Source organism: Capsicum annuum, chromosome 6, assembly GCF_002878395.1.
Source record: "Capsicum annuum cultivar UCD-10X-F1 chromosome 6, UCD10Xv1.1, whole genome shotgun sequence".
Lineage (NCBI taxonomy): Eukaryota > Viridiplantae > Streptophyta > Magnoliopsida > Solanales > Solanaceae > Capsicum > Capsicum annuum.
The window spans coordinates 223,229,877-223,255,830 of NC_061116.1; the positions used below are offsets into that span (position 1 = coordinate 223,229,877).

General features: G+C 31.9%; 3 protein-coding genes across 6 annotated transcripts; 1 reads left to right on the top strand and 2 right to left on the bottom strand.

The window, feature by feature from the left end:
* Positions 1–10,235: 10,235 nt before the first annotated feature.
* On the top strand, positions 10,236–14,694 carry LOC107875507 (phosphoserine phosphatase, chloroplastic). Of its 4 annotated transcripts, none has more exons than XM_047414142.1 (8): positions 10,264–10,480; positions 10,595–10,646; positions 11,574–11,706; positions 11,797–11,901; positions 13,085–13,178; positions 13,814–13,963; positions 14,048–14,101; positions 14,375–14,694. In XM_047414142.1, exons 1-8 carry the CDS (start codon positions 10,415–10,417, stop codon positions 14,477–14,479), a joined length of 759 nt encoding a protein of 252 aa, XP_047270098.1. In that variant the 5' UTR covers positions 10,264–10,414; the 3' UTR covers positions 14,480–14,694. The 4 variants fall into 4 exon arrangements, with proteins under 4 accessions (XP_016577735.2, XP_016577736.2, XP_047270098.1 ...); XM_016722251.2 differs by having other exon boundaries at positions 10,267–10,480; positions 14,406–14,694; XM_016722249.2 differs by having other exon boundaries at positions 10,236–10,646; positions 14,406–14,694.
* A 972-nt stretch (positions 14,695–15,666) lies between these two features.
* On the bottom strand, positions 15,667–17,028 carry LOC107875508 (17.8 kDa class I heat shock protein). Its single transcript, XM_016722252.2, has one exon. The coding sequence runs from the start codon at positions 16,265–16,267 to the stop codon at positions 15,848–15,850; it is 420 nt and encodes a 139-aa protein (XP_016577738.2). The 5' UTR covers positions 16,268–17,028; the 3' UTR covers positions 15,667–15,847.
* Positions 17,029–19,228: 2,200 nt separating this feature from the next.
* Positions 19,229–20,018, bottom strand: LOC107875506 (17.8 kDa class I heat shock protein). The gene has a single exon (XM_016722248.2). The coding sequence runs from the start codon at positions 19,876–19,878 to the stop codon at positions 19,414–19,416; it is 465 nt and encodes a 154-aa protein (XP_016577734.2). The 5' UTR covers positions 19,879–20,018; the 3' UTR covers positions 19,229–19,413.
* Positions 20,019–25,954: the final 5,936 nt, after the last annotated feature.

Consider the following 25,954-nt stretch of genomic DNA (forward strand, 5'->3'; position numbering starts at 1 on the left):
CTTGGTGGTGGATGGCGGCCGTAAGTTATTTGGAGTGAGAGGGAAAGAGAGTGATTTTTTTTTGGTGGGGGGGGGGGGGGGGGGGGTTGGCTTGGTTTTGACGTGTTTTTTTGGGGTGGGTGGATGGGAGGAAAAATAATTTTTTAAATGAAGTGTAATCTTTAGTGGAATTTTTTTTTTTAGTGAGATATTTTGATAATATATTTTTAATTGATTAAAAAATATTTAGCGATCTCATGAGGTTGCTATTTTTTTTTCAGAATTTCATTCCGATTTCGTGAGGTTCCTATTATTATTTGGTGAAATTTATTTTTTGTTGAACCAACCTCATAAGGTCGCTTTTGATATTTAAAAAAAAATTAAAAAAATAAAAAGAAAAGTGACCTCATGAAGTCTCTTTTTTGCGACGTACTTTTGAGGTCTCTTTTTACAATATTTTTAGTAGTGTTAATTATTAAAATAGATTTGAAATTTCAAAACTACCCTTGGTCATCCTCAACTCTCCTTTTTTATATAGTAGATTAAAATAATATAATAAAAAAATATATTATTTAAATAAATAAGAGAAAAAAAGAAGAAAGTGTATGATCACGAATTTTGAAGCTATTACATAAATAAAATTTTAAGAAAAGAATTTTTCCATAAGAAGAAAAACAATGTGCCCCACTTCTTTAAAATGTCACTGGATTTTAAAAAAATTTCAAAACATAGTCATTAGAATTTTCTGGAACTTGATTTTTTTTTTTTTGAAATTTCCCACTCTTTGCATGATGTACAATAAATTTAAGATGAACTTTTTGTTAATTGACAAATTTTCCCTTGACTGTCCTAGTTATGGCTCTTCTATATAATAAAATTTTATCTATAAAGTGTAAATTTTTCTAAAATAATCCATTACAAAAAAAAAAATTAAAAAATTACACAAACCTACAACTTAAGTTTCACTTATTACAAAAACTCCCATCTCTCCAAACATAATATAAAAATTCCATTTTTGTCTAAAAATACATATATATAGCTTTCTATATATATGTCGGCCCTGTTATGTATATGAATTGGCTTTGTTATGTATATTCGGCCTTGCTATGTATATGTCGGCCCTGTTATGTATATGAATTGCTTTGTTATGTATATTCGGGCTTACTATGTCTATGTCGGCCTTGTCATACTTGTTAGGTATATAAATCGGCTTTATTATGTATATGTCGGCCTTATCATATACAAAAGTTTCAATGTATATGTCGGTCTTATTATGTATATGAATCAGGAGAAAGAGTAAAGTAATTAAAGAAGTGGGAGAGAGTGTAAATAATTCTAATAAGGTTGAGATTTATGTTATTTTTACATAAAAAAAAGTGTAAACAACATAAATCCCCTAATTAATGAAACTAATTACACAAAATTCCTTCTTGTTTTCTCTCTCCCAATTTTGCAAAGATACTAATACATTCGACCTTCTATTATACATTGGTCGAATGTATGATGAAACAGCTAATCCTAAATTTAAGGTAAGAGAAATCATAAATTATTTTACAGTTCCTTAATTAACGGGAATAACTATCTAACATTAACTCTTTTATGAATAAAACTAGTAACGGATGTTAGAATTTCAACATTTTTCTTAAACATCCATTTTTTTAAAATTTTTTCTGGGAATCACGATCTGGAAATCCAAAAATAAACAATTTCTTCTACTTACGTTCTTCAATACTACTAAAATCAATATGAATATCCCTATATTGTTGCGACATTCTGAAATTTGGGAGTCAGAAATTAGTTATCAGTCATACAAAAGTGACGAAATAATTATTTCGGAAAGTATAAATTTCTTGAAATTGGTCGCTACGATCGACATGGAAATGGATATCAACGAAGTACATAAAAAAATTGAAGTTAAATATGTGGTTGAAGGAAATTCTTCTCCAATTGTCATAAGGAACGACAATGGAGTGAGGGTTTACGTTAAGTTGAAGAAACAATTTTGTGGATTGGTTAATTTTTCACTTTGTATTTCCACTTTCGACAAATTCAATAAGGAAATATAGTTTGATAAAGAAACAAGTGTTGTATTGTGTATCGATTTTATTTGTTGATCTTATAATCTATGGTAATATGGTTTTAGAGGTTTTGAAGAAGTTTATGTTGTAAAGTTGGGTTCTGTATTGCTGAAGCTCATAAAGGTACGAATGTATAATGTGTTATTATACATTCATGCCAATGTATAATGAAACTGTGCCAATCCAAGAAATGTATGGTAATATGGTTTTAGACATTCTGAAGTAGTTTGTGTTTCATAGTTGAGTTTTGGGTAGTTGAATAATTAAATTACGAATGTATAATACTTGATTATATATTCAAACAAATATATAATGAAAACTGGGGTAGTGACAAGAATTGCATTTTGTCCATATATATATTTTTTAATACTTTTGTTTAATATATTGGCTCAGTGTAAAAAAAAAATTGAAGCTATGTACTGAATTATCGTAACAAAGACTGCAAGTGGGTCTTAAAGACGTCTTCTATGAATGAATCGAAAATGTGCCTAGCAATATGGCTAATGGGCTACAGATCTAGGCCTTCTGGTAACATGGTCTCTATATGGCCAGGTCAATTGCCACAAACTAATTTTACTCTTTCACCAGTTGCATCATCTACTATCCATCTAGAACTTGTTGATAATAGTAAACAATGAGAAAAAGTTGCAAAAGAGCAAAGAAAAATAAATATTGTGCCTAATTTTATCATGTTTTTATCCGAAGAGTATCAAAGAACATAAGCTGATGGTCTATCAGAAATAGCGATTACACTTATGAAATAAAGTTGATTATGTTGAACGAAAAGAATTAATTGATCTCGTATATTTATAGCAGTTGTTAATGTTGATGTGATCAGACAAAATAAAATTTATCTCAAAAAACTAATCCTTATTTGATTTATTGAGGAGAATTTTATTCGAATTATAAGTGGTAATAGATTAAAAGAATTTGTATCCTATCAGGTTATGTAAAAGACTATACTTAATTTATCACAATAAGTAAAACTAGTTGAAACAAACTATAGGTAATTTACTATGACGCAAAAAGTTTGTAGTATGTTTTGGGTCAAATGTACACCATCTCTTAATTTGTATTCAATCAGGTCACTTAAAAGATAAATTATCCACAATTTCTCATAATATGTAAAGTTGGTTGAAAAATAAAAAAGATGATTTACTATAACCTATTAAATTTGTAGTATGACTTGGTTCACAAGATACACGTTCTCTTTTAGAGTCCTAGTTAACATATAGTAGATTGGTATGGAATAGTAATAGATAAGACCATAATCTATATTTGTATATCATGTAGATCGCTTCAAATTGCGACCTATTTTTTACTCAATCGGCTTCAAGTTAAGTGATATTTTTGCTTCTCGAGAGTCAATTAAACAGATAAGATCAGCTCAATATTACTAAAATTATATATTCAAAAATTATTTAAAAAATATAATAAGTTGAAACTCTATTCATGTCAATATAACAGCATACTCAATGCAATTCTACTTATGGGCTCCTATCGAAAAAATCTCTTGAACTCTACTAAACATTAGCTGACACAAACTTGAACCATTGAGTTTGAGAATTTTCAATACTTTTTTCATCTAAGCCAACACATTTCCTAGCCAAAACTATAGATGAAGAGTAATAAGTATTATAATCCAAACACAACTCCTTCTCATTCTCATCAATATTCGAAAGTTGATAATTTGAAGTAAGTTTTCAGGTACTTTGCTAATTGCAATCTAAAAATAACAGTTAAACCTGTATGAGGGTAACTTATACATCTAAAAATTTAGATCAGGACCATAATTAAACAACAAATACAAATATATGATGGTTATTTATACATCTAACAATTTATATCAGACCCTAAATAACAATTACACATGTATGAGGGTAACTTACACATCTCAAAATTAATATCAGACCTAATTAACCAACAGATATACATGTATGAGGGTATCTTACACATTTAAAAAGTAAACAGTTGTAATGTATAATGTCACCTTATACAAAATTAATACTTTATAACTGTTTGTTTTTTCATAACTGCCAATGTATAACCTATAAAAATATATTTCAGAATACCTACATTATACATTTGTGGGATGAAATAGCTAATGTATAATGTCTTATTATACATATGTCAACTTATACATAAACTCATAATCAATATCTTCGCAAGACGTAGTCGACCGGAATCATCAAACTTCTTATTACTTGCCGCTTTAGAACCTGACTTCTTCGATCTAGAACTAGCCGCTTCCTTCAATTTCTGCTTTGTTGCCGGTTCGTTTCGATGCTTTGAACAATTCTCTGCAAAATTGGATTCTTCGCAATCAAATGTACCAGGAACAAACCCAACGAGAATATCTTGTTTTTGAGAATCTAACTGACTAAGTCCTAAATTAAAGTTAGGACGAGAATCCATTACCAATTTTACACTATATCGATTAAGCAAAAGCAAGTACAAACCAAGAAAATAAAAAATCTAACTTGTAGTATATGATGAAAAACGAAAAAAATCAAACTACGAAATTTGAATATACTTGTAAATACAGTAATTTCATAGAAACGAACACACATTCAGAGAATAAACGAAACAAATCCTAAATTGGTAGAGTTGAAAGAAAAAAGTAAATCAATAAAATCAATTAAAGCTTCAAAACTTACAAATTGATAACCTCCAAGTAGATTACTTGAATTTTGCCATGAAAAAAGGGTTTTCAAATGTGGAGAAACTATCGGGTGTAATGGGCAGAGGCAGATTCAGGATTCGGAGTCTCAGGGTGCCAAGTACACTCATCGATTCAATTAACCGGAGACTCTAAATTCTGGATTCGCCTCCAAGGGAAGAACCAACTTGTGGCCAAAGTATTCAGCTTAATCTCCTTCGTCAGAAAACTATATTATTTACATATAGTTAAAAAAGTTTCTTTGATATATAGTAGATGTTGAAACTCTTTCGACTAGTTCGTGCATTTTTTTATTTCGATTTTAAACCTCTCTAATAAAATTTTTGGCTCCGTCACTATTTCTTAACAGGAGTGGTTAAAAGAAGGAATGCTTCAGCTTTTTATCTATTTATTTTTTAAAAAAATATTTAAAAATTATGACTTTCACAATTTGACCTCAATTTTGTGTGCAAAGTTTTATTATAACAATTAAGAATTGAAATTCATTATATATTCAAAATTTATATTTTGGTATTTTGAAATAGAGTCAGAACTCAGACATTAAAGTGAAAATAGAATTAGTCTCATTTTAAAAATAAAATAAAATAAAATAGAAAGCTTAGTAACATATAAAGAACTTAAACCCTCTCCATTCTTCGCCCTAAACTTGATATTTCAGTCAAAAATAAATTAGTTAATATAAGTCAACAATAATAAAAAACATCCCTAGTGAAGAGGGAAAAAAAGAAAATTTTCAATTATAATATCGAGCTATTATTATAGATCTGTTATAAATGTATTTATATTATAGTGAATGTCTATCAAGATCTACTTAGATATCTATTAGGATTTGAAGCATCTGTCTTTTACTCAGACTAGGAGTAAATTTCTCCTATAAATAGAGGGGTTTTGTTCATTGTATTGACAATCTGGCGATCTCTCATCCCTCAAGAGAAGAAATAAGAATTACTCTCTCTATTGTATCTACTCTTCTTCTTGTTCTTTCTTGTTTTATAACACGTTATCAGCACGAGACTCTGCCAAGAAAGGTGAGATTATAAATCTGAAAGATTTCAAGGTTAGTAATTCTTTATGTTATCTTTATTTTGCTACTACTAATATAATTATTATTGAATTTGAGAAAAAATAATTGGTTTGGAACCATTTATATTTTAAATTTATTACTCAAGAACATTATTATCAAAAGGATAATAATATGTTGGGTTCAAGTCCCATCGATTCATGCCTAAGATGCCTTTATATGGATCAAATATTGAGTTTGAATCTCAATACACCATATTGATAATATTGTGATGGCTAAGGCAAAATAATAGGTGTATGATGAAAAGTCATGAAATTTAACCCATTGAATATGCTCCATTCTATGAAGTGAATGTGGTAGCAATATATGATAAGTCTGAAATATGACAACTTACTTCATTCTTGATGTGTATGTGGTAGCAGTGCACAATATGTCTGAAAGAAGACAAGTGATTGAATGCACGAATATACGCGTGGAGGGACAATATGATAATGATTATCAAAAGTGATGATATTTTCACACGCTTATATGATTATAAGATATGCTAGAGAGAAAAAATTCATACATCATATGTATGCCTCGATTTGCTTCTGAAGTAGCAAAATCTTGAAAGAGGTTATAAGCTATCATAATTTGATAGGCTTAAGGCACGATTATAATTCATTCCTAGGGAATGAGAAACTTCTTAATGCAAACGTGCACTTGATTGTGATTGTATCACAACTCACCTCCGAAAGAGGTTGAATAATTTTGAAATCTACTTCTGAAATAGTAAATCTAAAATTTATTCATGTAATAGTAGTAAATCTGAAATTTACTAAAGAAAAAGTACATGTCATGATAAACTTAGAGTTTACTAGAATAAAAGCTCATAAATTGATATGAACGATTGTGACATTTCGAAGATGTGCATGTATTGAAGAACTAGAAGATTCTTCAAGAATTATTTATGTCGTTTGTTCTCATGATAAGTTGGTTGGACCAACTAATATTGGGATTGGATTCCTTCAAATCTAAAAATTATAAAAGGTGAATAAGGGGTCGTTCATCTATCATGGATATGTTGAAAAGATGCATCAATAAGATGATCACGTGTACATTCATGGTCAACCTACGTTTGACATTCATAAAGTTACTTGTTCAATATAAATTGAGCATAATTTTCAGATTGTATAATCAAGATAATTTATCTTGATGATGATGGTTTAGCATTGAATATCTTCGATAAATATCTAAACCATTGTTAATGAGAACAAAACTTAATGTATTGGTCTGAAATATGATACATTGCAATAGCATTTGTATGCATTAGACCAATAAATTATGATTATTTCTTCCCACTCAATTGATTTAAGATCGGAAACCAATTATTCCATCTAATAATTTTGATATGCGGTATACGATTAATGAATATACCATAATGCACAACGATGGATTCCTCAAAGAAGTAGAGGATGTATGTTAGTTTTCCTAACATAAGGGGGAGATTATAAGCGCTATGAAATATTTTAGGAATTATCACCATATCCTCATCCAAAAGATAATTCAAGTCAAATGCCGAAAGCATCTCATATTAAGCACAAGTGCTCTTATTTTGTGTTCCAAAAGGACAAAGTCTATACATGCATGAAGCGTGGTAGACTAATCGGTTCCAAATGAAATAGTCCTTGAAAAATAAGGAGCAAATAATCATAATACGAAGGCAATGAGCTCTTGAAGAGCCTACGACATAATACTTCATGAAACCTTATGAGAGATTCATGTACCTTAAAATAATGAAGTGATGAGATCTCAAATGTTATGTCGCATTGTGAACCGATACAAAATGATATATCATCAATATATTTGACACAATATTGGCGCAATATTGTGAAAGATTACTAGGATCTGAATTCTACGTTTATTTAAGCATGTTGACGTAGAAATATTTATCAAGTGACATGAAGGGATGCATTTTGGTACGCGTAAAACTTATTTGATTTGCAGTCCACACACTTGAAGATGTCACTCATGAAATGTTGAATATTGTCACTTGACAAAACTTATGTGAAAACTTTTAAGGATTCAAACTGCTTGAAGCATATAAAAGTTTCTGGGAAACTTATTTATAATCCTTATACTGTATAAGCTTATTGCTTGAACATCATTGGAACTCTTGGAGAGTTTTCAAAGTAATAGATTATTTGCTGAAATTCAAAATATATCGAATTAGATTGGTTATGAAGTACCATATCTTAGTGCAATTGATGCACTCATGTACCTTACAAATACTACAAGGCCTATAGCCCTTTTCAATCAATTTGTTAGCAAGGTATATTTCTGCTCCTACTATGAGACATCGAAATGGGATAAAACACATGAGCTTGTTTTATTCTAAAGATTACAGTCCCGATCTTATTGATCATGCTGATGTTGGGTACTTATCTGACCTGCATAAAGCTTTGTCTCAAATAGGCTATGTGTTCATATGTGGTGGTACTTCCATATCTTGGAGATATACAAAGAAGTCTATCATAGACACTTCATCGAATCATGCTGAGATAATAGCTATTCATGAAGCAAGCCGAGAATGTGTATGGTTGATGTCCATGATACATCTCATTCGAGAAAAATGTGGTGTGAAATATGACAATCTACCCTTAATTTTATACAGAGATAATTCAGCATACATAGCACATCTTAAGGGAGGATTCATAAATGGAGATAGAATGAAGCACATTTTGCCAAAACTTTTCTACATACATGAGCTACAAAAGAATGATGATATTAACGTGCAACAGATTCGTTTAACTGACAATGTGACTAATTTATTCACCAAATCTTCTCCAATTGCAACTTTCAAGAAGATGCTGCACAAGATCGAGATGTAAATGTCAAGAATGTTCTCATTAGGGAGAGTTAATACCCGTTGTACTCTTTTTCCCTTATGAGGTTTTGTCCCACTGGGTTTCCCTTGTAAGGTTTTTAACGAGGCAACCGAAATGCGTATTATTAGAGATGTGTACTCTTTTTCCTTCACTAGATTTTTTTCCTACTGAATTTTTTATAGTAAGGTTATAACAAGGCACATTATCTACCAATTAGACATTCAAGGGGGAGTGTTATAAATGTATTTACATTATAGTGAATGTCTATCAAGATCTACTTTGATATCTATTAGGATTTGAAGCATCTGTTTTTTGCTCAGACTAGGAGTAAATTTTCTCTATTCCTACTGGGTTTTTTCTAGTAAGGTTTTAAAGAGGCACATGATCTACCAATTAGACATTTAAGGGGGAGTGCTATAAATGTATTTACATTATAGTGAATGTCTATCAAGATCTACTTTGATATCTATTAGGATTTGAAGCATCTGTCTTTTACTCAGATTAGGAGTAAATTTTCTCTATAAATAAAGGGGTTTTGTTCATTGTATTGACAATCTGACGATCTCTCATCCCTCAAGAGAAGAAATAAGAATTACCCTCTCTATTCTCTCTACTCTTCTTCTTGTTCTTTCTTGTTTTATAACAAGATCAACTTAATTTGATAAGATTAATCCATATACTTTGCACAATATTTAAATCTTATTTAGGTTGAAAGAATAAGTCAAATAATGAGTTCTAATTATACCTTAAGTTAAGGTCCTAATTGCATAACTGCATAGTTGGATACAATTGATTTAATTGATAGAATTAAACTAAGTATAAATAACCAAAAACTTGTTTTATAACAAGATCAAGTTAATTTGATAAGATTAATATATATACTTTGCACAATATTTAAATCTTATTTAGGTTGAAAGAACAAGTCAAATCATGAATTCTAATTATACCTTAAGTTAAGGTCCTAATTGCATAACTGCATAGTTGGATACAATTGATTTAATTGATAGAATTAAATTAAGTATAAATAACCAAAAAAAGATGCCATTAGGATTCGAACTTGCATCCTCTGAGCGAAATATAAGCCCCTTTGCCAATGGTGCTATGGAACACTTTGGCATTGAAGGTTGCACTATTATTATATATCTACATTCTGTATATGTATACCTATACATATATAGAGTTTACGTCGAAGGTTACAGGTGGCGTGACACCCTCACGGACCTTAATAGATCCGCCCCTAGTAATGGGAGTAGATGGGGAGCAAAATACAGAAGAAAATATAGTGTTTTAGATGTTTAAGGTTTATGAAAGAGAAAGTAACAAAAAAGGAGATTTATGTAATTTATTTGGAATTTGTGTAAATGCTTTACCAAATTAGTATTTAATGTAATAAGATAACTTTAGTTTGTGTATATATGTAAAGTTTAGAAAAAATAATCCTCAAGCAAATCTCCCAAGTCCCAACAAATCACATGACGACCCAAAGTACCAAAATAGCCAATAACATGGACCTACTTTACATTGTCCATGTGCTCAGCCCATAAAAGTCCACATCAAAATTAGCAGGCCCTTTCTTCTTAAACAGATTAGGCCCAATTAATTTATAATTCAGGTCCACTATTCTAAAGGTGAAGAACAATACACTCTATTTTCTCACTACCCACCAACTGCACCAACCGAATCTCAAACACAAAATCATTTTTAGCAAAGACAACCTTAATTTTTACGCAAAAAGATTCGATTTTTAAGGACACCCATTTCTTGAAATTCAAGAATATTGAGGTTTCAAATGGAGGGGTTGATGAATTTTCAGGCGAATTCTGCTGGTGCTGTCTCTAAACAGCAACAAAATTCGGTACTAGTTCCTGCATTTTCTCCAAAAGTTACTACTAATACAAGAATTTCACTTCAACGAATTGGAATGGTGAGAAATTCCAAATTGTTTAATTCATTTGTTGCTTCAGTTCAGCCCCTTGAAGCTTTTGCTGTAACCCCTTTTGACAATACTTTGCCATCTAAAGGTAAACATCATGATCTGAGATCTTTCTTGCTATGGCTAATTTGTAATTGTATGTGTGTGTGTTTAAGTGAAAAATTGAAACTTTTTGCCAAAACTAGATGGGTTTAATCTTTTGTGTTTTGTTATGGATTGATTTTTTTCTTTTTGATTATAACATGAATGATCTGCATTATAGTTGCTTCTTGGAATAAATTACATGGAAGTTACTTAATAATATACTCCCTTTATCCCAATTTATGTGGCACTTTTCGCTGCTCGAGAGTGAAACATCTTAAGTTTGACCATGAATTTAGACATGAAATTTTCAAGTTTTTTGAAATAGGATTTATATATTTGGAAACTACATAAAAAGTACTATAAGTCGAAATAAATATGTGAAAAATTACGGCCAACAATAGATTTGTTTGAATCTTCAAATCGGCATGGTGCCATAGAATGACTCATGGGAACAAAGACCGACTTCGATTGCGCTCGATCAAAATGTTCTTGACATTGGCTCTTGTCCGAGTTAACTGTTCCAAACATTTGAGAGAAACAGTGTATTGAGGATAGCAATTAGTATCAGCAAGTCTTGCAGCACTTGGACATGCCAGTGTTTGAATTTTTGAATTTGCCATTTTCCCCTACCTTTTCCGATTTTCGCTCTGCGTTATAGATTGATTATTTTCTATATCTCTAATCATGAGTGTAAAATGAAAATGAACCCGTGCGTAGAGCTGAATTTACATAGAGGATTCATGTAGCTGACCCCAACTAGTTTGGGATTTTGATGAATTTGATTGATTGATGCTTGTAAAATGAAATATGAGATTGGTTCTATCGTAAAGGGTATTGATTGTATTTCAGGTCGAAATATGAGATTGGTTCTATCGTAAAGGGTATTGATTGTATTTCAGCGGCTGACTTATGGTTTTTTGAATTTTGTTAGAGGTTCTTGATGTTTGGCAAAATGCAAATGCTGTTTGCTTTGATGTGGATAGCACTGTGTGCATAGACGAGGGCATAGATGAATTTGCGGAGTTTTGTGGTGCCGGAAAGGCTGTAGCGGAGTGGACTGCTAGGTTGGCTGCCTTTTTAATGTTGCAAATATGTTTCTAATCTATTGCTAAATGCATTGGGATCTCACATCCCATTTATTTTGTCTTTTACAGGGCAATGAATGGGTCTGTTCCTTTCGAAGAAGCTTTGGCCGCTCGTCTGTCTCTTATTAACCCTTCATTGAAACAACTCCAGGATTTTCTTAAGAGACCTCCACGGTAACAATAACAATGTGTCTTTGATCACCAATGCATATAAGGTGATCCATTTACGTGAGTTATTGTTACAAGTTTACTAAAAGGAACGATAACGAAGTATTGACTCATTCGAAATTCACCTTTTTTTATGGCAAATTGAGCAGTTACATTTAAGGTGTGGATTTTACTATATAGGTATAAGCTATTACTATCTGTCATTCCCCTAATTTAGGGGCTTTGATCACAACTACCGATTTAGTTATTTGAAAACTTTTAGCTGAACATGCTATATTGTCGTGGTTGTCAATTTCACTCTCCCATTGAATTCTTAAAAACCTTTTTGTATTTGATGTTCAGATGTTATAGTTGTCTGGATTCAAGATTCAGCAACTTAAGATTAGTTGCGGACATGTTGTAATTAACACGATAACCAGCAGTTACTCGATACTCGTTAGGCACAATTTAAAATGCTATTTGCTCATTCCTAACCTTTGTGAGCTCTAGCTCTTCATAGTTTCCTAATAGTTCAGCCTTACAGTTGAGAACACTGCTGGCAGTGTTAACCACTCAACCACCCTTCAAGATCTTCCAAAGATTAGTAAATTTTTAAGAGAGGCCGTTTCATTGCGAGCTCTTTCTTCACTATGGCATTACAAACGAAAAGAGATGACTTGAATAGAAGAGCTGCTCTAGTTAACCACTTTTTATTGTAGGTCTGTGATAGGTCATGGCTACAGCTAATTGAATGCGTGAGTTCCTCCAACCATCTGTTAGTTTGTGATAACAAAGATATACAACATTCTGTAATTAACTTTCAGTATGTTTATAGCACATTCTGAAGGAAATTCCAACTGAAAAGACAGTTTCCACACTTTTGGGATTACACTAGGTATGTCATTATTGTTGTAAAAGACAATTACTTTATACTAAGCAAAAGTATCTAAGATATTCTGTCCTTATCCATCACTCCCTAGAAATTGCCGAACAAATCAACCTTTGTCTGGTGTCTCTTTGAAGCTAGCTGGTAGTTTTCTATAATCAGCTTGGGTTGTTGAAATCTTTTCAAAGATAATCTGGTCTAATCTATCAATGCCTTTAAAATACCAAATAAATTGACTTTTGCCTGGTGACCCTTTGAAGCTAGTTGATTGATTACTTTCATCAGCTTAGGTTGCTGAATCGTTTGTGATTGTGATTGGTGCAGACTTTCTCCTGGCATTGATCTATTGGTCAAGAACCTGAAGGATAAAAATAAAGATGTTTATCTGGTCTCTGGAGGGTTTCGTCAAATGATCAATGTACTTCCCTTGTTGAACTATTTACTTTACGGTTAGTTTTATTTGTCTATCTTGCATCCATACAAACATATCAAGGATAAGGTGTTGTAACCTGTACACTTTTCTCAAAATATCATGAAGTTTCGGACTATTCCTGTAAGCTTGGAGCTTCATTCGAGATTCTTATTCTTTATTACTATTAGTAATTACCAAATTTATTTGTAAAAATGCCTTACTAGGAAGGGTGGCAGTTAAAATATTCATGTTCTAGTGTAAATGCTGTCATATGTATGAATAGGTTATTTCGAATAAAAGCAGCAAGTGTAATCAAATTTTCTAACAGTTGGAACCAAGGTTGATAGGGCAAAGCAGAAACAGATTCCTCTCTAAAGAAGACGGCTATTTTTATTATGGTGAAAAATTTGGGTGGTCACTTGGTTCAGTTTACCATAGTGGCCAATTATACTTTCAAAAATTCTCTAGTTATCCAATAATCTGCTTCAGTTATTTGTGTCAAAAATGTTTGTTAATGAATGCTGTAGTTTGATTAGTCATCATTGTATCTCCCTGTTGTATGTGCCCACCTTTTTAATCATGCTTATCCTGCAATTTAGTGCATTATCTATATATTTGCTAACCATAATCCTTTCTTACAGCCTGTTGCATCAATCCTTGGTATCCCGCTTGAAAATATCTTTGCCAATCAAATACTCTTTGGGAGCAATGGCGAATATGTTGGATTTGATAAAAATGAGCCAACTTCAAGGAGAGGCGGGAAAGCTACTGCAGTTCAACAAATAAGAAAGGTTGGTGTTAACACTTTCGGTGATACAATTGTTTATTTTAACACACTTTTTGAAGGTGTTCATAAAGCGTAATCAATGTTTCAGGCTCATGGATACAAGTCACTAGTGATGATTGGTGATGGTGCTACTGATCTTGAGGTAAGTAACCTCTATCTTCGTTGTACTTTTAACCACCAACTCCGATCGTCCAGATGAAAATATAAACGTTGATAGATGTGGTGTTTGTTTAAAATTTGCAAAAACAAAGTCTGCGCATCAGTTTTTCAGTTCTTTTTCTACTAACTCTGTTCTTGGAAATGTTCAAAGAAACACCTTTTCAGTTGCTTCGACAATCAAAAGTTGTTTGTTTGCTCGTGTTTATACTACTATCTGAATTGTTTGCTGACTCTGAAAGATATCTTTCTTGAACAGATTTTGCCCTTCTCTCCAATTTTTGTTGCAGGCTCGTATGCCAGGTGGTGCGGACTTGTTTGTTTGCTACGGAGGAATTCAACTACGAGAATCAGTTGCAGCTAAAGCTGATTGGCTGGTGTTCAATTTTAAGGACTTGATTAATTCATTGGTATAATGTGCTGCTATTGCATCTTCACTCATCTATATTTGTTATTCGGGGCTTATGCAGCTTTAATTTTTTGTATTGATATCACTTTTACAAGGTACGCATAAATGTACCTGATCTCAGAAACTGAAAGTTCGTATAATTGGAATCTAAGCCCTCATTTGCATTGCCACTTCTTCGTTTTATTTTTTTGGGGGAAACAACATACCCAGTGTAATCGTAATCCCACAAGTGGGGTAATATGGAGAAGGTGGTGTGTATGCATCTTTACTCCTTCCTTGCGATGAGGCTTATGTAAGACTATATACAAATCTGAAAAAGCAAGTTGAGATGAAGAACCCCACTTCAGCAACAACTAACAAAATTACCAGGCTACTCGTCTCGAAAACATTGACTAGCCGATATTATTACAAGAAAAAAGAAATTCTGACTGGAAGAAATTTAACTCAACTATAGAACAGCTTATGGATAATTTGTCTAGTTAGCTTTCCAGGCTCTTTCCACTTTTGCTGGAAGATCCTGTTCCTTTCAAGCAGCCAACACCATGCTATAAACTTCTGCAGTCCTGTTTCTTCATCTAGCGCGGGCAGTAGCCCACGGTAACTCCTCAGGCTACACCATAGGAGCTCTCTGTACACCTTTGGGGTCCGTCATGAGCAACTAATTATTACTATTTGTGCAATTTTTGTAATTCTTACATCAAGACTAAACGTTATCGTTTTGTTCCAGCGTCTTTCTGAGGTTATCAAATGAAACCATCAATAGCCTGCGACATTTCAAACTTACTACGCTGACTCTTGAGCTGCTGATTAAATCAGGCACTTGTAGAGTTGCAAATTAGGCACAACTTACTCGAATAGTTTTGACTTTGTGAGACTCAGATTAATTGTTTAATTAGGGCCCGTCTGGCCATGCTATTTAGACTTTAAATCTGAAAGTTCTGATTCAAAACTTCCATCAATTGATCGATAAATTTTAGGCCCTTCCACATGTTGCAAACTCAAACTTCAACAAATTGTAGATAGCTGTTATAATGCTTGCCAGCTTCCTGGCAATGTTCTTGCTACACTCTTATATGTTCTTCCAGTGTCTGGTTAAGCAGCAGAACACAGAGAGGGAAAAACACAAAATATTTGAACAGACGGAAGACTAAAACCAGAAATTTATTACATTCCTTTTCACATACAGAGTTCAAAACGGAAATACATCAAGCAGGAGAAGGAAGAGGACTCAGCATAAGACAGACACACAGAGAACACCAAATTTTGAACAGCACACACCTCAAGTACTTTACTATATCTTAGAGTAGCTTTCAGCCAAAGCGTCTAACCAGAGATCTCAATGGATTTGACATCAGGCTTCTTCACCTCTTCCTTCGGGACAGTAACAGTCAGCACTCCGTTCTCCATCGAAGCCTTAACTTGATCCATCTTTGCATTCTCCGGAAGTCTGAATCTTCTCATGAATTTTCCGCTGCTTCGTTCCATACGATGCCAAGTATCACTCTTATCTTCTTTCTCCACATTCCTCTCTCCGCTAATCTGAAGTACCCTATCCTCTTCGATCTCTACTTTCACTTCCTCCTTCTTAAGCCCTGGAAGATCGGCCTTGAAAACATGCGCCTCGGGGGTTTCCTTCCAGTCGATTCGTGTGTTGGCAAATGCAGAGGCCTCCCTTGAATTGGAACCTGGGAAGCCCAATTCCCTGAATGGATCAAACATGTCGATTGAGAATGGATCGAACATGCTGCTGCTTCGTCAATCGCCGAAGATTCTTGGGATTAGTGACATTTTCAGTGAGCTTGAATTTTCTGTGTTTGCTTGGTTCCCTGATTGCTTGATTCAATTGCGATCATCGTTTACGAAAGAGGAGCTGGTAGGTATTTATAGTTTCGTAGAGGAGTGTCCACCACTTTCTCCTTCTAAGTTTATTATCATCCATAGAGAGATATTTCTAGAGTCAAGCAGAAATTCCAGAAGCAGATGTCGAGAACTTTCTGGACAATTCCCTCTAGGCCCATTACAGATACACCCAAGTGATCTCTACAAATTGGGCTTCCTTCTATTACAACTTGATTCGTGGCCCAATTTTACCAGCCGTCTTAACTTTCTACGACTTTGTTCATTGTTCAATGTACGGCTTACCAGTTTGGCGGAAGAGAGGAAAGGCGAAAAACTTTCGTCTCCTGTACGAAAATATCATACCACCTTCCAAATGTTGAGCTTCCGTATGTAATTCTGTAAAGGGTCACTTGAATAGAGTGTATTAGAAGAAGAATGTTTGTTTTAATCTTTTATCTTATTAACACTTTATTTGATAATATTAAGCGGTCCTTAACTTTGTAATTTTCTTTTTTTAAAGTATTGACACTTTAATAAGGTCATATTGCTATTAAGCCCTTGAACCTCTTATAAAGTAATGTCTATTAAATTCTCTCATCTGACATCGTACATATCGTGTGCTTCACGTTATTTGACCGCGTGTGGATTGACAATAATAATAATTTCCCCCCTGCTAGCTTTTTGGACTTAATTTTCCCCTCTTTCTCTCTTCCTCATCTTCAACTCCAAATTTAAGAACAGAGAAGATCCATTAAATCTTCGACTCCCTTCATTCTTTATGAAAGTGGTTAAAGTGAAGGGCCATAACAAGCTATTTGATTAATTTTTTCATATGAACATCAAATTTGTCAACAAGTTTGAAGACCCAAATGAACTTGTTGGCCTTAAATGACAATGCTAATACATTCTTTAATTTGAGCTATTTGATTAATTTTTTCATATGAACATCAAATTTGTCAACAAGTTTGAAGACCCAAATGAACTTGTTGGCCTTAAATGACAATGCTAATACATTCTTTGATTTGATTTTCATTGTGCCTAACGTCCAAATAAGACAACTCCTCCAAGTCAGTTTCTATTCAACAAGCTTTTTCAAAAGAGGTGTTTTTTCAAATCAAAAGTTATTCCAATATTCTAACTCAAAACCCCAATCTGTGATTTCGATTCTCATATCGATTCCTAAGTTTTGAATCTTCTTTTTGGGTTAGAAAAATAAAATCGGAAAAATTTAAAATTGCAGATTCTTCTTCCGCAAAAAATTCAAATGATTCACAAGTACCTAAAATTGATAAATTCATTATATGTTGCACCTTCGAAAAGATGCACCAATATCAATACGATTATTGAAATTTTGGATTTTCTTATCAATATGGTTATTGAAATATTGGATCTTCTTTTTAGAAGATGAAGTGCAAAATAAAAATGGATGTAGTTTTTTGATTGGTTAAAATTTTCACGCGAGTTTGATTCACACACAACTCATAACAATATAAGTTTAAAAAATGTGTCACGTCAGAGGATTGTGTTTAATTGACTCAGTTTATGGAACACATAGGAATTCAATACATAATTAAAACCCCAACACAGAAAATCAACAAATTTAAGAGACTATCTATGTATTTCACCTTTTCTAATCTATATAAATAATTTTTATTTTAATTATACACTCTATTCTTAAATTTATGTTAGTAAATTTTAATGCATGCATTAGCATAATTAAAAACAATTACCCTAAAAAAAAAAGTTTTAACATTCTTTCCACTTTCCACCATATCTTTGGGGATGTTTTTGTAAACAATTTTTTTCTCTAAAAATTATGTCATTCATGTACACTAATATCAAACACTGCATAGAAAACTATGAGCGTTAATTAATAGTGATAAGCATTATCATTAAATCATATTTTATATTATTTTTTCACAATCCTACCAAAAGACCCCTTGGGCCCAGTTCCAATTTGAAGCTTGTATTTCTCCAGGTTTGGTGGAATAATTCCATCTAGGGAGTTTCTTAGAGCAAAATCCTTTCAATTTTGGAAGATGGTCGATATATATAGTTGTGAAGCTAAATAAGTGTTGCCGGAAAGAGCAATTACTTGCACCGCTGTAACATTAAAGATCAATGGTATTTTAAGACTATCAAATAACAAAGATCACTGATTTCTCGAGGGAAAAAATTTCCCTGCAAGCTCAACTCTTCCAGCTTTTGTCAGATTGGAAGGGCAGATGGACTTGTCCCCGAAAATTTGTTGCGCGAGAGTTGCACAAAGCGTAGGTTTGGCAACAAACTTAAAAATAATGGTATGGCATCACTGAAATTATTCGATGAGCAATCAATGAATCAGTGGATGAGCTATCAATCGGTAAATGAGCCAACTCCACGGGGAAATAACCATGGGAATTGTTGTTACTGATGTTGAAGGAGACGAGAAATTAGAGGTTTCCCAAGGTTTGGAGGAATGCTACCATGCATCAAGTGCAAGTGATTCCTACCTAGTCGCAAATACAATAGCATGCATGTCAAGTATGGAGCTCAGCCATTGTAGTCTCTTCACGTATGGAGCAGATTAAATCAGGGACAAAACTCAATTTAATCACATATAATTTTTAAACAATTAAAATTTGACGCTTTCGAGATGCTTCCATTAGTATTTCTGGAAACACAGCAGGAGTTAGAGAAAGTCTTCAACCTTTACTAAATTGATAATTTCGATCATTACCCTACACACTCTTCAATACATTTGATAAATAAATTTTAGGCCATTCCTCTTTACTTTTTTCGTTCCGTGTTTGATTACGCAGAAGACTGGGTGTGAAAATAGGGCGGAAAGAACAACATAAAATATTCGAACAGATCGCAGAATCATACCAGAAATGAAATATATTATTTAGTACTACAACATTTTTCACATACAGAGTTCTCAAGGTAAATACATCAAACAGATGATAGCCGAAAAGGGAGGACTTAGCACAAGACACACACCAAAAACTCCATACTTTTCCACAATACACACCTTAATATCTACATATAGAAACTTTCAACCAACATGTCTAACCAGAGATCTCAATGGATTTGACATCAGGCTTCTTCACTTCTTCCTTCGGGACGGTAACAGTAAGCACTCCATTCTCCATAGATGCCTTAACTTGATCCATCTTTGCGTTCTCAGGAAGTCTAAATCTTCTCATGAATTTGCCACTACTGCGTTCCATACGGTGCCAAGTATCATTCTTATCTTCTTTCTCCACGTTCCTCTCTCCACTAATCTGAAGAACACGATCCTCTTCGATCTCCACTTTCACTTCTTCCTTCTTGAGCCCTGGAAGATCAGCCTTGAACACATGTGCCTCAGGAGTTTCCCTCCAGTCGATTCGAGTGTTGGCAAATGCAGAGGTCTCCCTTGAACTGGAACCTGGGAAGCCTAATTCCCTGAATGGATCAAACACGTCCATTGCGAAGGGATCGAACATGCTGTTGCTTCGTCGATCGCCGAAGATCCTTGGAATCAGTGACATTTTCTGTGAGCTTTTGAGAATTTATTTGTATTTGCTTGGCCTTTCGTATACGGTTCAAGAAAAATGAGCTGGTAGGTATTTATAGCTGCTTAGGGGAGTGTGTAGCACTTTCTCCATACTTCTAAGTTTATCCACAGAGATATTTCTAGAGTCGAGTGGATAAAGATGTCCAGAACTTTCCGGATAAATCCACCCGCTAGGCCCATTACAGATCAAGTGAAGTATTGGGCTTCCAGTAGACCTGATTTGCGGCCCAATTGTATCAGTCCAAGGACTTTGTTCTTTACGACGACGGTCCATTACTTTTGTTTGCTATACGAGGACTTCGTTGTTAGATATTTACACGAGCACGATCACCACGCAGGTGAAAAAATAAAGGTAAATGTGTATGTAAGTTTCATATATCTCCTCATTTAAAAGGAAATGAACCAACACTTCTTCTACAATTCAAACGATTAATACAACATAGTGAACCCTTCCTACAGATATCCACAAAAAACTATAGACACAAAATGACAATTATCTTTATAAAAGAAAGGCCAAAGCTTTTTCAAATTCATCAAAAACACATGCCGAGGCACATGTTTGAGCTTCCCAAATTCAAACATCTCTCAAATTCATCAAATGGCATATGCCAAGACACATGCTCAAACTTCAAACTTCTCAAATCTATCAAAAGGCACATGTCAAGATTAGGGGTGTTCATGGATCGGTTAGTGGTTAAAATCATAATCAAAACTAATTTAGTTGTTTTTTGAATTTCTAAAACCAAACCAAAACACAAAAAAAAAAAAAAATAACCGTCGATTTTGTTCTTGTCGGTTTAGTTCGATTTTTCGATTTTTTTGGTTGTTGACTAGCCTACTTCAACCATCTCTAGAATAAACTCCTATTTTTAACCCATAAAAAAGAGTATTAAATTGAATAATTTCTCATGAAATATTTGTACAGTGATGGACAAATGACACTATAAACTCTTAAAAATCAGAACAAACACATTAAACAAAACCAACATTGAGATGAAAAACATCAGCTTTGTATATTGTAGGCACTAAGATTATCCAACAATATACAAACACATACATGTACATTGTAAAACAGAGCTTTTTATTCTATTGTAGTGACTGCAAGAAGAGACAGATTTGGACAAATTTGAGTTATCTGTTTACTTTAAAGATTAGCTAGGTGAGCTAATCATATAGGGAAACGATTGAATAAATAAGGAGACATAAAACTACTACTTGAATCAGGGACTATGGTAACTCGTGTTGTGAAAGCTGAAGTAGAAAAAGTGAGGTAGGGACCGTAGGGTTAACTTATTAGTAATAGTAGGAAGAGTTGGGCTTGGGTTTGGGGCTTTAGGCAGTTGGGCTAAAGTATTGGTTGGGCTAACATAAATTAAAATTTAGTTTTAGATTAAATTTAATAAAATATTTATATTTTATTTATAAATTATATATAAATAAGTATAATATATATATAAAATTTATCGGTTCGGTTTGGTTATTTTCACGGATTTTTTTAAGTAAAATCATAACCAAAATCAAATAACATCGATTTTTTAAAATTTTAAATCAAACTTAACTAAATCACACCAAACATCGATTTTTTTAATCGATTTGATTCGATTTACAGTTGGATTTAGTTTTTAACCAAATCCATTAACACCCCTAGTCAAGATACATAATGGCGAGAGCACAGCGCATAGTTTCAACTTTCATTACAATAATAACAATATTGAACCTTAGTAATCCTAACACTGTCAATTATTTTAGAAAAAAATAAAATAAAAGTTCAACTAAAGTGAGAAGTGGTAAAACATTTGTAGTATTTTTACATTGAGGATTTGGATGTCAATGTATAACAGCTACAAAAATAAATTATCTCGTACAAACGTTTTATAAAATTTGAATTCGTCTCCAAGAACTTTAATCAGCATTACGAAAAACTGGGGAAGTTTGATTGGAAATCACACTCATGATATCTTAGGAAGTTTGATTGGAAATCACACTCATGATATCTTATCTTATCTGATCTTGCTAAAGATAAGAGAATATAAAGTCCAATATTAGCTAAGACAAAAGTTTCTTATCTAGGTTGAAGAGAGAGATGGAAGTGCAAAAACAAAGGCTAGAGAAATATTTGGTAACATTACTGTAAATCCCTAACATGTTGCTAGCAAACATTTTTCACAAAAAATTGTTTTCAAAAGTTGAGGTGATATTGTAAAGTACATTTTCGAAAATATTTCTCTTCATTTCAAAATTCAAAGGTCGGACCAAACTATTATTTAAAGTGAACGAAATAATTTTCATCTTTGATATAAGTCTGGATGAGCTGTTAGGGCATTGACAGATGCCTTTATTTTATGTCGTTCTTTAGCTTATGTTCCTCGTACAAAACTATTTTTTGTAGGACACAAATATAATTTTTTTTTTATCATAATAGCTCTTAAATTAGGTCCCAAATGACTTCGGTTTAAAGCACTTATACCACACATGGCAGCACGGGCGGAGCCATCCTTCTGTTCGGGGTTCGGTTGAACCCCCTTCGACGAAAAAATATATTATTTATACATGATTAAAATTATTTTTATGTGGTTATAGTAGATGTTGAACCCCCTTCGACTAAGTTTTCTTTGAATATGGAATCCCCTTAGTTGAAATCCTAAGTTTTCTTTGAATATAAAACCCTCTTCGTTGAAATCCTGGCTCCGCCTCTGCATGGCAGTAGGGGTGTTCATGGGTAGGTTATTGATCAAAATCATAACCAAACTAATTTAGTCGGTTTTAAAATTTCAAAAACCAAACCAAATCAACACAAGAAAATAACCGTCGGTTTGGTTCTCGTCGGTTTAGTTCGGTTTGGTTCATTTTTTCGGTTTCTTTGATTTATAACTTTAGCTAATGATAAAGTTGAAATTTGAAAAAACAAATCCAATCAAACATAGTATTGTGCCCTGATCTTCAAATTAAGATGTCAATTTAGTGTTATATTTAGGCAAAGCCACAAACAATACCATATGAACGCTTCTACAAAAGTTATTTTGAAACTACATATAAGAGAACGATATAATAACCCCCCAAAAGGTGAATGCATAAAAAAATTTTCTCAATAGGAACCAAAAAAAAAGTTCAAAATTAGTGATTATTTATAATCTAATTAAATTCACCTGTAAAATTCCCTAGAGAACAAGATAATTTTCACAATTAGTATCATTTGTTATTCAAAGTGCAAAAATCATTTAGAATCTCATAACGTACTGTCAACTAGATGGAGACATATGACTAAAAGTGTTACGGTTAAAGTTAAATTCATGATTAAAATTTAAAATGTAACAAATATTTATTTTTTATTCATAAAAAATATAAAATAATATATATATATATATATATATATTGGTTCGGTTTGGTTATTTTGTCAGTTATTTTAGAGTAAAACCAAAATCAAACCACATAAGTATCGATTTTTAAAATTTCAAACCAAATCACATCAAATGTCGATTTTTTAATCGTTTTGGTTTGATTCGCGGTTCGGTTTGATTTTTAACCAAACCATGAACACCTTACTTGGCAATATTTTAATTATAAAATTACCCGGATTAGCCACTATTGAGTTTTTATTACCACTTAAAACCTAATTTTCAATTAATTACAATTCATAGCCCCCTCTTGCCTATTAATTATTCATAATTACAATTCATAATTTTTCTCATGTATTTTCTCTCTTTTTCTATTTTCTATTATTCTCTTCTTTTTTCTTCTTTTTCAGTTTTTTTCTTCCGTTTTTCTTTTCCTTTTTTTGTTGCTTTCTCTTTATTTTTTATTTTTTCACTTTTTTCTTTTTTCTTTTTATTTTTTATTCATTTATTTTTGTAGCTTTACAGTTACACGCTAGTATAACCATAATTGTAGTCTAAGTCATATTTTCTTTCTATTTTTTTATCTTTTTCTATATTTCTTTTTTTTTTTTGCAATTTTTTTCTTTTTTTGCAAGGTTTAATCAAAGGACCATGAACTTATTATTGATATTTTGAGACCAAAATGAATTTAACAAAAAGCGAACTTGAGAAGTGTGCGTGTGTGGCCTGTTTTTTTTTGCATTTTCTTTGATTCTTTTTTCGTTCTTTCTATTTTTTGGTTCATTTTTTCTCCTTTTTTTTTGTTTGTTGTTGTATTTTATATTTTATATTTTTTTGTATCATACTATGTATTTTAAATAAATTTATTATTTGTAGTTGAATAGTTTAGTTGTGAATATGTATAATTTATCATTCGTATTTTTGTATATAAATAAGTATATTGATTAATTGTATTTGCTTGAGACTAAAATACATAAATATGCAATTTGTCTTTCAATGCAAATATATCATTGTGTTTCGTATTTCAAATTTATCATTTATATTTGTATATAAACAAGTATCATTTTGTATGCATATGGTTCAAGTTGTATAAATATGTGTCATTGATCCAGATGTAATATTTGCATTTGTATAATTTATTTTTTTTATTTTTATTATGATACAAATTATATCAATAAATGTAAATACAAGTCTTCATAAAAAGAAAAATTATAATTTTTTTCTAATGTTTAAAGATACAAATGATGTTGTCAACTACAAATTCAAATACAAACAAATGAATTACAAATACAAATACAATATACGATCAACTTATAAATACAAATATAAAATAATTCTTTAAAAATACAAATACATCGACGAGAATAGAATACAAATTGTACATATTCACAGCTAAATATAATATACAATAAACTTACAAGTAAAAATACAAAATAAGTCTTTAGAAATAAAAAGACAACGACGAAAATAGAATACAAATACAAATATAATCTAAATATGCAAACACAATAAAACAACAATATAAATATAATCCAATATAATATACAGTCAATTATAAAATATAAATACAAAATAATTTTAAAATACAAGTGCGAATTATATAAAATATAAATGATGATGCGAACTAACAAATACAAATACAAGTGCGAATTCTAAAATACAAATATAATGCGAACTACAAAATATAAATACAAACGTGAACTTTAAAATACAAATACAAATACAGTTGTATCACCGAATACAAAACTATAAATGACAGTGTGATTACAAATATGATAAATTGTCACACCTTTTTTTCGCCTCGAAGGGTTGAGTCAAAGAATTTTCCCAATTAAAGTGACGGTTTTAAATAGGGATTATTTTATTTTACAGAGTCGCCACTTGAAATTGAGTTTTGGTGTTCCAAGTCACCTTTTTAAATCCCTAGTCAAAAGGAAATTACTCTTTATTATGATCTGCGAAAACAGAAGATCGGGTAAGGAGTTTTGTTGACCGAGGGGAAGGTGTGAGGCACCCCTCGAGTCCCGTGGTTCAAGCACGGTCGCTTTATTGACTTATACTTGACTTAAACTATTTTGAATAAATTATATTTGGGTCTAGGTTCGCTCATTTTTAATACTAAAACTTGTTTATTATCTTATATTAAATAAATCATGTGAAAATTAATTTAAGAAAATATATGCATGCATTACTGCATTCTTAGATTATTTTAAAAATATCCCAAAAAGATGCGTACGCCGCATTCTTAATTGAGATGAATATTTTAAAACGTGACTAAAATTTGTCTAATATTAAAAACACTAGTTGACCCATTATAAATTCGTAATAATTTTTTGTCTATTTATTTTTTATTATTTTATTTCACCTAATCTCTTATATTTAATTAGTACAACAAAAATACAATTAAAAAAAAAATCTATATGACAAGATTTAAATCGTTAACAAAAAAAATTACATGAGATAATTTAGGTTTAAAACAATATATGGGCTTTTAAATAAAATTAAACATAACCTTTTTTTTTTCTTAAATAAACATATTTTTTGAATTTTTAAAATTAATTTATAAAGATCAAAGAGACAATTTTTAAAACAGTGACTAAAAAAAAATCTCTCTTGTCAAATCTGTGTAAAATCCATAAGTAGGAAATTGAAGAAAATAGAATAAAGTAAGAATCAGTTTGTTAAAAATAATAAACTGAAGTTATAAAAATATTG